The sequence below is a fragment of the Micropterus salmoides genome, unplaced genomic scaffold (genome assembly GCF_014851395.1).
Source record: "Micropterus salmoides isolate LMB-PRFRI ecotype aquatic unplaced genomic scaffold, ASM1485139v1 Ms_hic_scaffold_12, whole genome shotgun sequence".
Taxonomy (NCBI): Eukaryota; Metazoa; Chordata; class Actinopteri; order Centrarchiformes; family Centrarchidae; genus Micropterus; species Micropterus salmoides.
Genome location: NW_024040263.1, coordinates 29,947,091 through 29,960,096, shown reverse-complemented (window position 1 = coordinate 29,960,096; position 13,006 = coordinate 29,947,091). Strand labels below are relative to the sequence as shown.

The following is a 13,006-nucleotide window of genomic DNA, read 5'->3' as shown; positions in this document are numbered from 1 at the left end:
TACATTAATGAGATGTTATCAAAGAAGAAGGTTCTGTAGTATACTATTAAAAGCAATCTCATGCATTTTAAATGATGCATGTTTTTACTGTAAATGTACATTTTGTTTTATACTAAAAGATAGTAATATAACACTTTGGAAAACAATTTAAGTGAGAAGTTGTTTAGGGTAGAAAATTTTATTGGTATAAATATGCAAAAGGAAATTCATTTTAAGACTGCATGTTTATGACTGTTCAAGCTGTTTTACGACATGAAAATCCATGTTTAAGCAAACCTCGTTACACTGTGTGCACAATTACGGTACATTTAAAAGTCTTCTGCTGAAAATTGCAATATTGATCATAACACAAATGTTCTAAGCGTACTGCTTTTGATTTGATTGACAGCTAGCAAACTTGAGAACACTGGTAGTCGAGCATTGTACAGCATTGATGATCATGTGATATACATATGGACTGAACTGGGCCGGGCCCAAGACAACCAATACACAAGTATAATAAAAATGCTGATAATAAATAACAAAAATAACTTCTACTAATGACTACAAACTCCTGAGACAATACCGTCACTGTAATACTGATACAGAGAGTAAACAAATATTGGTCAACCAGCTCCACTCTTCACAAGTGTACCAACTTATTTTGAAAAATTGCAAAAATACATGCAAAAATAACAAAAAAAGCAACAATGACACTACAATACAAAAGGACAACGTTAAATATAACACTGAACAATGTTTGTTTCATGTGACAGCTTTTTTCATCTGGGCTCTGTCATACATAGTGCTAGAGATATGTATCGATATGTGCTAAGGAGGGCCTGTATGGGTTCTTCCAAATGGCAATGAGGCCTATATATAGTGCTTTCACATGGGCTTATGTGGCGCACTTAGAAGCCGTTGGTTTTAGACAGGACCATTGCTTGTCGGCTTCAAGTGTTTTGCATTTGTCATTTATTTGAATTCAGCGCATGTCTGTGAGCCGTGGTGTTTACAAACTCCTCTAGAGCATCAGCTTTGCTTCAGGCTTGTTAAACAATGAGCCCCTCTGAACTGTTTATACGCTTTGACAATCTGAGATGATACTGTGCAATATATGTTATCTGAGGATGATGTCAGGCCAGACGTGATGACAGCCAGTCATCACAGACAGTCGTGCTGGACTCAGTGGGCTGCTCTTGCTTTGCTGGGGCCCTCTGATGGCTCAGTCGGGGCATCTTCTGCCTGAGCAGAGGCGGTCTCTGAGCCTGTGTTACTGTCGCTGGTTCCCTCCTCCATGGCTCCCTCGGGCACGCTCTCCTTGTCCTCTGATGCCCCCTCCTCACTGCCTGGATGAGCCTCAAGCACCTCTGAGGCCTTTGGCTTCCCTGATTTAAAGAAAGAAAAAAAATTTCCAGAAAAAAAAAAAAAAAAAGAGCCAGATCCAGTCCCAAAGCCAGAAATAAAGGCCAGTGTTGCTCACCTGGTGTATCTGTGGTGTTGGATTCTGTATCCTCGCCTTCCTTGTTGCTGCTTTCACTGAGAGAGTTTTGCTGGGACTTGCTGCCATGTGTTGCACAAATATATGTTTTTCTTCTTCTGCTAAGACACAGGTGGGGGCCTCTCTTGCACCTCGGTCTCCCGCATCCTTCTCTCTTTCTGCCACCCGTTTGCGCGCTGCTTCTTCTGCTGCAGCAATCTCTGCAGAAATCTTCTCCATGTCCACTTCCACCTTCATACAGCACAACTTAAAAGTACAGAAATGAAGCATTCAGTGTAGAAAGGTGAAAACAATCGCTGCACTCGTGAACATGCATGTGCATGTTGGACACAAAGTGACATTTACTTTATGTAACTAAATAATGTAACTGAATGAGCAGATTGTTCTGTTCTTAACTACTTAACAATGTATCAGCATATGTTCATTCTTGAAGTGAATGGATGCTGTAAGAAGCTCTGTAAAGGATAAATGGCGCCGCCTGTTGAGAACAGTGGACAGTGCACCATTTCAGAACAACAGTTTTTGTTATGGGGGCTACAAATTGTTAACGCTGACAGCTATATGATTGCCAGAACATGTGGATGGAGTTAGCAGCAGCTGGTGGCTGTAAGGCAAACGTAGACTGGCACATAACCAGAGCTGAACACTGTACAGTTAAACATGCAAAAATAAGGCTCGCGTGCAAGTAAGCAATGACTGAGCTCCATGTAAAAGATGCCGTACCCTTTTGAGCTCATTTGTGAACGACTCTGTGGCTTCGATGAATTTTCTTTTCTTGTCCTGGTGGCGGTCTTCAATCTGAAGCAATTCTGCCTCCAACTTTCTCTGTGACACAAGACACACAGGCACCACAGTTATTAACCCATAAAAACCAAAGCTGTCTGCTCAATGTCAGTATTATGTGAACATTAGAAGACCACAACTTGATCATACCTGGTGCACCATCAAAGACTGGACCTGGCGTTTGAGGACTTGCATGCGAGCCGTGGTAACAACTGACCGCACATCTGGTACTACGCTCTCGCTAAGGATCTCGCTGATCAGGCGGTGGTTGCGTTGGAAACGAGACGCAGCTGAGTGCTTTATAGAAAACCCGTCGTCGTAATCTGAAGACATGAAAAACATCTGAGTTGTTATGACATATATATAACACACAGAAAAAGCAGCAGAGATGGGATTCACAGTCACCATCTTCGGCAAACTATGGCACAAAATGACACAATCAAGACACTATAAACATAAGGAGGATATTGCTCAATATTTATACAGAGTTAGAGTTAAGTATAGGCCATTATGTCATAATACATCCTTAAGCAAAGCAATGGGACAAACAGTTAATTATAACCCACTATATGTGGACAGAAGTTTCAAGAATGTAATCAACAATTTTCATTTGTCAGCAAATGTTCTTCTTTGTCTTAAATGTACACTCCTTTAAATACAGGATAATGGTGCAGGAAGGTCAAATCCAAACACAGTTTATCTAATGTTTTAAGACAATAATCATCCCTAGTTACTTTTTCCACACTCTCTGGTGATAAAGCATTAAGTCCAGGGGGATCATGTTTATTGGATGTATTTATTTTTGCTTCATTCAGCTTTGGATCTGCCAGAATTTGAAAACCATCATTTTGGAGCATTTCTATTTGAGGATTCTGTCCCATTCTCCTTTGCTCAGGCTTTAGATGGTATATAGATGGTATACAGCTATCCTCAGGTCACTCAAGAGATTTTCAGTAGAATTCAAGAACCAATCCAGGTCAGCATCCAAACAATAAGTTTTTGACAAATAAAAATAATGTTTGTGTTACTTTTCAACATAAGTTCTGTAAATGACAGCAGTGAAAAAGTGAAGTGTTGGTGTAGAAACATGTGACATGTGATTGTGTCAAATTATTACAAAGTTCATTATTATTAAGCAATGAATTGATTGCAATTAGTTTGGACATTTAAAGAATGGATGAGTAATCCATCTGTATACTGGATTTATTTATTTTTTTTTTTTACAAGATAAATATAGAGCCGGATTAACAAATACATTTAACAATACAGCTTTTAGAAATGAAGCGATTCTTTTCTCAATCTGCAGTTTACCAGTTGGTTCCCATTTTATATTTCCATTTGCCAGTTCAACACTACGTGCCACTCCCTTTTGGCTTTGTTGTGGCAAAACTTTGCTAAACCTCTGCGTGATGCTACAAGAGCTCATAGTGTGATCACCTGAACTTGCTGCTGTGCAGACATGTGTGCACATTTGAAACTTTCCAGAGAGCACTGCCATGTTGAAAGTTTCAAAAGGTGCTCACGTAGGTGGTCCGACACCACAACAGGAAACAGTTGAGGGAGACACTCTGAAGGTAGTGTGTGAGAAAATTAAGCTTCACTTATGTTCAAATTTAGTAGAATTCAGTGTGATTAACATGTGGAAAAGCAACTTTACCTATCAGCACAACACTAACCCTCTTCATGATTAATGTTGTTTCAGGATGTGTTGCGTGACATATTTTAAGTCAAACGCTGGCACCTACTGAATGCTGAATATTGTCCCGAGTACATTGCACCCGTGAAAAATGTTTAACAAATATAAAGCTTAAAGCTGAAGTGCAGGACACTCATATAAATGAGTGTCTGCTACATTCAAGCCCTAGCCAAAGAAGTTCACACAATGCTGATCAAGCCTATCACCGGCAGGTTAATCGCAATATACCAGAGTTTTTAAATCTGGTGTCTGTGGTTACATTCCTGCACTGGTGCACATGTGTTTTACGTCAACTAGCACTAATTGGTTTGCCAGAGGGGGTGTAATAAAAAGGTCCATTGGAGACCTATATGGGTCTGGAGACACCGTAGCTAGCGATGGAGTAGCTACAGCAACTAGGAGCAGGGCAGAGCCTATGGTGGAAAAAACCTAAGGAGCATCCAAGAAAGGTTTCTGATGCTCCAGATAAGAAAAAACTTGGGTGTTTTACTGTAAAAAAAAAAAAAAAAAGAAAGGGACTGATTGCGAGGACGAATACGGATAAACATTGGTGTAGCTTTTCCTCATTGGAGAGTACTGAGGGCTGACATGGTCTCATGTTACTGCTCTTGGACAGGTTGTAAAAATATTTGTAGCTATTACATTTACTCTGCCTAAATAATGTATTTTTGCCTTGGACTGTGGAAACGTCTCTATTTTTGTACGTATTTCTGAACAGGAGCCTGAGGCGAGCTCACCTGTAGGTATACATCACGCATCGACAGTGTTTGTGTAATTACTCTCACTGCCAGAGGGGGGAGACAAAAGTTCCTCACTGCCTGTTGAATTTATAATTACATTTAACCACCATACAGACTTCTCCCAAATGCATTTTAGATCCTTTACTTTCTGTCTGCAGCAGGCGCTTTATCTCTGTGAGCTGTTTTGATGCTGTTAAGAACAGAACAGAAGAGGGGTGACTATGGCTCAGGAGATAGAGCGGGTTGCCCGTTAAGCGGAAGATCAGCGGTTCAATCCTCGGCTCCTCCAGGCTGCATGTAGAAGTGTGCTTGGGCAAGATACTGAACCTCGGATTGCCCCTGGTGGCTGTTCCACCAGTGTGTGAATGGTAAAAGCAGTGGTCGAAAAGACTAGAAAGGTGCTATACAGGCCATTTACATTTAACAGGTGGCAGCAGCTTTCTTTAAGACTGTACTTATTACTAAAGCACAATCTCTGAACATGTAGCCACCAAGAGAGCTAAATCTTACTTAATCGTTGACATACGTGCAGTCTGTTGAGTACATAACCCTCTGAGATACCAGCTCTGACATTTTTGGGTCTGGGTGTTTCTAAATAGCAATTGGTTTTTATCTGTAGTTTTCCTGTACATCATCATCTTCTATTGCGACCCAGCCAGACCTCAGACAAGCATCATTTCCTTGAGGTGGGTGTAACTCAAACGTCTTCTTCTGGCTTGTGTGTCATGTGTGTGGCATCAGTCTTTAAAACAACAGAGAAAAGAATGTAAATTTTGCAATTATGTCCAAACCAATGCCAAGAATACCAACAAAATGTAAACAGTTGTGCAAAACAGAAACAAATATTGTTCCATTTTGCAGCTTCAATGCAGAAATGGCATTTGAAAGTTAGTATTACCAAAAATGTGTGGATGGTTGTAGCAGTGAAGAAGGAGGGGAAAAGATAACAGTCTCTGGGTATGCAGACTGGCAACTCTGTGTGGTCGTGTTCCAGTAATTACAGCCCTGTCATAGTGCTCTAAACCTTGGGAGACAAAGCATTTAGCTGAGTGGCCTTACCATCTGGATCCTCCGCTGGCTGAATACTCATGTAAGGCTCGCCCTTGTCCAGTCTGGACTGCCTCTGGCGGCTCTCCTCTTCTAGAGCTGCCTCAGCCCGGCTTTTTGCATTGACATAGGCCAAGTAGGCTGGCGAGTTGTGATAGGCCTTCATGCTCTCATTATATTCAATCTATGATGGAAAAGATGACAGGAATGACGAGGAAACAGAGAAGGCAAGCAGACACAACATGTGGACCCTCGTTTCAACCAACTACGTCAAGATAAAGAAAGAGGTTTACTCAGGACTGTTAGAAAGGAAGACATGACTGGAGGGACCACAACTGTTGGAGACACACATCTACTGGTCACCCATCAGTAAAAAAAAACCATCAACACCCCTTGTAAAACAACCAACCTTCTCTGCTTCGTAGTCATTCAAATAATCCTGTTTCTCCTCATCAGTGAGGTCCCTCCACATGCCACCGATTATCTTCCCAATTTCCCATAGCTTCAGATCAGGATTGGAGGCTTTTACTTGATCCCAAACCTGGTGATGAGAACCAGACATGGGTGTGGGGTTGGGTTGGGTTGGAGGGGCTATAAGTGGTTATCTCTTTGCAGAGAGGTCACAAACCAGAGGAGGCCGTGTGCTTTAAAGCTCCATCTCCAAATTCATAAATCCCACTATGTGATGTAGACAGTCCTAGCTAAATCCTGGCTTAATTTGTCCTACCTCCATAAACACAGTACATCTTACTCTGAGCTTATATATCTTAAAGCAAAGCATCCCTGCCTTCCAGCGGACAACATCATGATGCAAAAGGCAGCAGTTACATACTGTGTACTTACCTTACGACTATATCTCATATATGGCATCAATGGCTTATCCGGTGGTTTGGGTGGCTTTGGGATATTTATTCCAGAAGAATTCTGGTAAACAAACAAAAAGAGTCACCTTAAGGCATGGTAGCTGTTGAGTGATAGGCACCGATTTAAACACCCTCACTAAGCTAGGCTGAGTACAGCTTGTGAAACTACATGCAGGTGCACGATTATGTAATTTGACATTAAATTATTTTTAAAAAATGAGACTTGGAATCAAATATAATATGCATCAACTTAATTTCTTATCATTTCAATTAACTTGATTTAATTAATGTCAGTTTGAGGCCATACACAAGTTAGGAACCCCACAGAGTACAATGGAATAGCTGACTGTGAAAAAAAAATACAAAAATCTCACTTAAGCTGAGATTTGCCCATAATGCCATTATCAGAGTCAGCCAACCACAGCTTGCATGCAGCGACTAAATTACTGCTCAGCAGCCAGAGCCATGCCGAGCAGCGAGTCTGTAATGCCATGGCAACACTGATGGCATGGGTTACTTAGCGTGGTTGTCAGAAATGCAGACTTTGAAAGGCAGGTGGTATTTGAATACACACAGATGGACTCTTAGCCAGTCTGCACTGTGATGGAGGCAGAAGAGGGAGCTTGGAATGACACACATTTCAGATTCAGTCTCAGTAATGTAATGAGTTAGGCTTCTCAAACTGCCTATTCCCCCGCATCTGCTCTTTTAACAGTGGAAATGCTAAAATACATCTAATCTCATTTTCTCTGAACAAAAGGCTCCAATGCTATTGATGCTTGCGGGGGGCTTCCGCAGTATCTTCCTTTGACTAAGACAGCTGACTGTTTGGTGTGAAACTTAACTGGAAGGGAACGGTTACAGAGTTTTTGGTCAGCATATTTTCTCTGTTAATATTCATACCGTTACCCGACTGTTGCTGCTTTGGCTCCCTCCCAGTCTGTAGTTGTTGTAGGCCAGGTGGCTGTATGGGTTGTACCCCACAAACCCAGTAGTGTTGGGCATTTGCTGATGGGAACAAATGAGACAGAAATACGAATGAGAAATGACATAAAAGAAGGAGGGGCAAAGCCCAAAGACAAAAAAAAATAAAATAAATGAAAGGAACCAATGAAAAATGCTGGGAAAATGCAAAATAAGAACCATTGCATTCATGCTGGAGCTATAAGTGAATCTTTTCAGAAGCAGTGTATCAGCACTTCTTAGAAAAATATGTTTTGATTAAGCATAAACTGTTCTAAAGAAAAAGTCTCCTAACAGCAACATCATCTTAACTTGGGATACCCAGATGATATTTGGTACTACACTTAGTTAGGAATACTTACAGTTGCAGGGGCAGGGGGAGGAGGAGGGGCATAGGATGGTCTCTCTGTTATGAAAGAAAAAGGTCCAAATGAAATAATCCTCTAAGTTAACTAACCCCAACTATTTGCCAGTTACTAAAAATTATTTCTACGTAAAATAAAACCCTCCATAACACACTAGACCTCTATCGCTGGAATTATCTTTTAATAAATGAATATACGTTTTATTGCAGTGTTATAGTTTTATCACTTCACGTGGATTTATGGAAACAGCAGGTCTGATGTCTTTGAGTACCGCTATGCATTTTGTTATCATCACCTAACGTTACAGAGAACTTGTATCACAATTAGCTGAAACACTCCCAGTTCCTTACTTGACATCTTTGCAGTGAGGAGTAGGTAACGTTTTCAGTGTATTCCAGTCATTGGCTCTGTAATAAACACATTTTAGAGTAGGATGTCATGTTATATCATATTGATGAGGTTGACTGTATTCACAGGGTGGTTCACACATACCACAAAAAACAAAGAGATACCGACGATGAATGTCAGAAAACAGGGCTGGCTAACGCTGGCTAGCATCGATGTGCACATGAACACTGTGTGGAAAGACTGTTGGATATATTTCGCAAGCTATTGCATGTTAGCAAAATAAATAGTATCACCGGCAGCCAGTGTGTGTTGGTAGCATTAAACGCATAGGAACTGTGACTATATAACAGGTGAAATAGCTCAAGTAGTTGACGCTAGAACTGACTTTTCAGCGCTACATCTCTGCGGGATCCAATGAAGGAGCTGGAGCTTAGCTGGCAAGCTACATGCTAACGTAAAGCAGCTACAGTAATGTGTTCTTTCTTCATAGCTAGGTTAGCAAGTCTGAAGCAGACGTCGTCAATAAATAGAGCGGTAGTCAGCGTGAGCGACTTTAACTGTAATTATAATGTTATTACAGTAACTTAAATGTTTCATAGCACCGCTATGTGGTTAGCTTTACGTTAGACGGTCTGAATAACCAGCAGGCTAACGGCTAGCTTAGCTACCTAAATGAGATACAGAGGTAGTATTAGCATGCAACGTCAAAAGCAACACAGCTAGACATATACAAATTCCCGTAGATTTTAATGATGACATGCAAGCATGGTAAGCGATGGCCAGAACACTCACCCTAAACCCGTTAGTCCCCGCCACAGTGTGTAACGTTGCGTAGTGGCTTTGCCTGGGAAGGCTAACCAGCTAGCACAGAAACAGTCCCCACAATAAACGACTGAAATGGGGTCCACTCGGAAGATTCCTGCAGAATCTTCCAGAATTGCACCCCCACCCTCTCCTCATTACAGCTTGCCTCGACGCTGGTGCTCATCGCCCTCAACTGTCACTGCAGCTGCTGCTCTCACTTAATGATATGACGGCATAAACATATTTCTCTCCAAGAACAGTCTTTCCATTCACATGAAAAGAGAAAGGTGTCATAATAGCTAAATTGGGTTTTAACTACATAGCTTTATCTTGAAGGTGCTGATGTGCATCGTCAAGACTTCTCAGAAAAAAAAAAAAAAATTTAGCTCGTTTACTCACGAAGCAAAAGAAACTGACTTAACAGTTGTTACCCTGCCTGTAAAATACATAACCTGATGTCAAAAATGTGCCATATCAGTGTAGATGCTCCACAATTTACACCCATTGTTTTCTACAAGTTAATAATCTCGGGTTATAATATTTTTTTAAAAGGTGGAATTACTTATTATGTCACCACACCGCAAGTTGCATTATGGACGCTTCACAGGCTACTAAGCTTTTGAGAAAATCAAGGTTGCCCTATTCTGCTGCTCCCTTGTTGTGAGAACTGAAATACTTTGCATTCTTGTTCACATTGTCTGAGAGCTGCCCAGGTCAATAGTTGTAATAGTGTGTTCCCTAAAGATAACAATCCAAAGCCTGTAGGATTTAGCCTACATCTCTGCCCATTCAACCTGAATAGTACTTGTTTTGGATTTGTTAATTGATTGTGTTCATTGTGACCCCAGTTCTGTCTGTTTACACTGCACACTTGAGAGCTTATTTTATTTCTGCTTGACCTGCATCCTGTATAATATGCATGTAGACACTGTTGTGATCTTGCCTGCAGGTGTGGTGCTTCATCTTCTTTTCGTTCACCAGGCCATGGCCAGAAAGCTGTATGGATGGGACGGGCTGCAGATTCCACACACACATGCACGCACAGGGCAGGGCGTCGGACACCTGTGATGGAGTACATCTGAAGGTAGGGTGGAGGTCACATGCCTCCTGTAAGCTACTGTGCAGGCTTAACACAGACACTCACACAGGGCCTCCCATGCATGCCCAGGGGCAGAACAGGGCCTGTGACATTTTGAATCAACCAGACGGAAACCCGTAAAGCTGTTCCTTTAATGCAGATTCAGACCCAGTTCTTATTAAGCCTGTAGAGCTCTCCAAAATAGACTCAGGCAGTGGAACTAAGCAGACTTGAAAGTTTACTCTAGTGGTGGATGGTGGAGGTATTTTTAGAAGCTGCTGTAGTCAGATTATTATGATGTATCATCCCAGAGGTATTCCCTGGACCTGGACCTGGCCCTGGCCTTGAGTATTATCATTAACCTGTCTGTCTAACCAGCATTCACGATAGGCGGCGTACAGTACTCGATTTCAAAGCACCAAGACTCAGCAACATGTATGTATAAACTGTGCAAATGACATCGTCCTGCTGATGTGGTTGGTTTCATATTCATAAACATATTCGCAGACTGTAAATATCCACTGTAAATGTTTCATTTTCTGCCTCTTAATTTTACCTCTTTACCTCATTTGATGAAAGAAACAGGTAGACTGATGAGATCTGAGGTATTCTCACAAATGTCGGTCATCGTAAATTGTGATGTGCAGTGCATGGAACACAGGTTATTGTGTAGTCAAGCACTTACAACCTTTTATTCAAAGGTCTGTGGCCTGTTTGAGTTGGGCGCAGAGCTGGAGCTGCTTTAGGTACTTTTAGCTAATTTGGAGCTCCAAGTTGGACTGTACTTCACATAGCCAACAAATCACTTGTAAGCATTTAGAAGTCAGGTATCATTGCTTCCTCTGATAACGCTGCTGCTACCATTGCTACAGCTACCACTACTAGAGCCTGACCAATATTTGATAGTTTAAAAGTCTAGTAACAACGTACTCTTCTATAATATTGTAACATAAAAACATTACATGAACCAACATTTTTCATGAGGATCTCTAATGTAGAAATTCAGAAGATTTGGTGACCAAAAAACTTTGATAAGTCTACAGCTTATCTAACACTTAACCAAAATAGCAAATGTAACAGAAGGTTTTATATAAATGAGCCTTTAAAACTCTGAACTAAAATAAACATTATATGAAGTGGTGTGTGATGTAGGCAACCAAATATTAATAGTAAATGCATTTTTAATAGAGAGAAAAGCCTGTCACCAATGTTCAACTTATGGCACTTCTTTTGACTTATTGGCCAACAACACAAAAGAAAGTGCAAATAAATTAGAAGAGGATAAACAAATGAAACGCTGTCCTGACCTGTTTCGGCTCTACCTCCACTCTTCTTCGTCCCCTTGGAGACCCCCAACTCTGTTTATTTACTCATTCTCTGTTTATTTTTCTTCTCCCTTTCCTCTCTCTCTCTCTTTTCCCTATATCCTTACACACACACACACACACACCAACTTACATGCATCTAACTTTCTCCGGTACCTCTTAATTAATTAGTTAATTACTCTGCATATCAGCATTGCTAAAATGTCCAATGCTACTGCTACTATTACTACGGTTGCTAATAATAACAGCAACACCAACAACATTGTAGTTCCTAAAGTGTTTTAATTGATGTGTACATAAACATTTACAATGTAACTGATCATTTAATTGAAACTCTATATATTCTTTGATCACTTCAGTGTTTGAGTATAACGGCCCTGTTTTGGACAAGATACACAAGACCATAGCTATTTCCAACCCCAGTCCATTTGTACGCATGCAACATTATTTCATATCCTCTACACATTAATAGATAATATCAAAGGCAACAGGAACAGTCTATTCTCAAGAAATGCAATTAAAGTTCAGTACAGCAAAGTTAGAGATCAAGCAACATACTATAGCTTAAATACACAGTTTATGTAGTTAGAAGGCCTTTACAAAATCAAAGACAAAGCCATTTGCCTTTTCTCTCAAAGATTACTATTATTGAACAGAGATATGTGTTTAAATGTGCTTAGTAACACTTCATTAATTGATGTATGATAAGATTTAGCTGGAACTTGTTTGTGTGCACGCAGTTCACTGAATGAGTATTGCTGCCTCCTGATACTGTGCTTGTAGTCTTTGGAACGTTTTTTTAGGATATTTGGTTTTTGATCTTTTTAAGCTGTAGCAATGATCTACGATCTGTCCGTCTGTCTGTGTTTTGCTGAACTACCTTTGGATACATTTCCTTCTGTGGTGACATGTAAAAGTGTTCATCAGGTGGCAATACAATTGACCATTGGCTCCAGTGATTAGATGTATCCTACATCCTCGCAGTATGAAGTGTTGTTCATAACTGGGGACCAAAACTGTGTAATATCTTTATATATGACAGAATAACTAGGCCAACACAGAGACAAAACCTACAAAATTTATTTCACACTTGTTTTGCTTTGATCATATTTGTGAATGGTTTATTATGATTAACCATAATGTGAATCTATGGAAAATGTCTTAAATGTCTAAATGTCGTAATTCTCTGAAAGTGTTTGTCTGTGTTTGTCCGTGTACATACAAAAAGTAGAAAGATTGTTTTAATTCTCCGGAATTTGACCCTCACACCCTTCGGTATCTTCAGGATGCACTGAAGATAACATTAGAGAAACCCTCAATCTGATAAGGGACCACATTGTCTGATTAAATCTGGGGACAAATCAGCTGTCCCCAGTTAGAGTTATATTTACTGGGGTGAGCAACTGCTGTGCACACCTGAAAGTGAGTGTCTTACTACTTTCCACAATAAATGAACGGGAAAAGCACCAAATGTAGTGCATTTTACTTTTCTCGGATTCTATATATGCATATAC

The 13,006-nt window shown here is 40.5% G+C and overlaps 2 protein-coding genes across 13 annotated transcripts in view; one reads left to right on the top strand and one right to left on the bottom strand.

The window, feature by feature from the left end:
* Positions 1-162: 162 nt before the first annotated feature.
* Positions 163-9,368, bottom strand: LOC119899773 (SWI/SNF-related matrix-associated actin-dependent regulator of chromatin subfamily E member 1-like). The gene is given in 12 exon segments (XM_038714496.1): positions 163-1,367; positions 1,463-1,562; positions 1,565-1,726; positions 2,204-2,305; positions 2,414-2,586; positions 5,759-5,930; positions 6,156-6,287; positions 6,590-6,670; positions 7,513-7,617; positions 7,935-7,978; positions 8,288-8,344; positions 9,078-9,368. Coding segments are annotated over 11 exon segments (1,281 nt in total). The 5' UTR covers positions 8,295-8,344; positions 9,078-9,368; the 3' UTR covers positions 163-1,164.
* The window catches only part of LOC119899771 (zinc finger protein Aiolos-like), a 30,625-nt gene continuing 26,015 nt past the window's right edge, over positions 8,397-13,006 (top strand). For 4 of the 12 annotated variants that reach the window (XM_038714488.1, XM_038714480.1, XM_038714490.1 and 1 more), the window contains exons 1-2: positions 8,397-8,739; positions 10,039-10,173. The gene's annotated coding sequence lies outside the window, so the exon portion shown is untranslated. The remainder of the gene's footprint in view (positions 8,740-10,038; positions 10,174-13,006) is intronic. The other 8 variants (XM_038714492.1, XM_038714483.1, XM_038714487.1 and 5 more) reach the window with 4 other exon arrangements.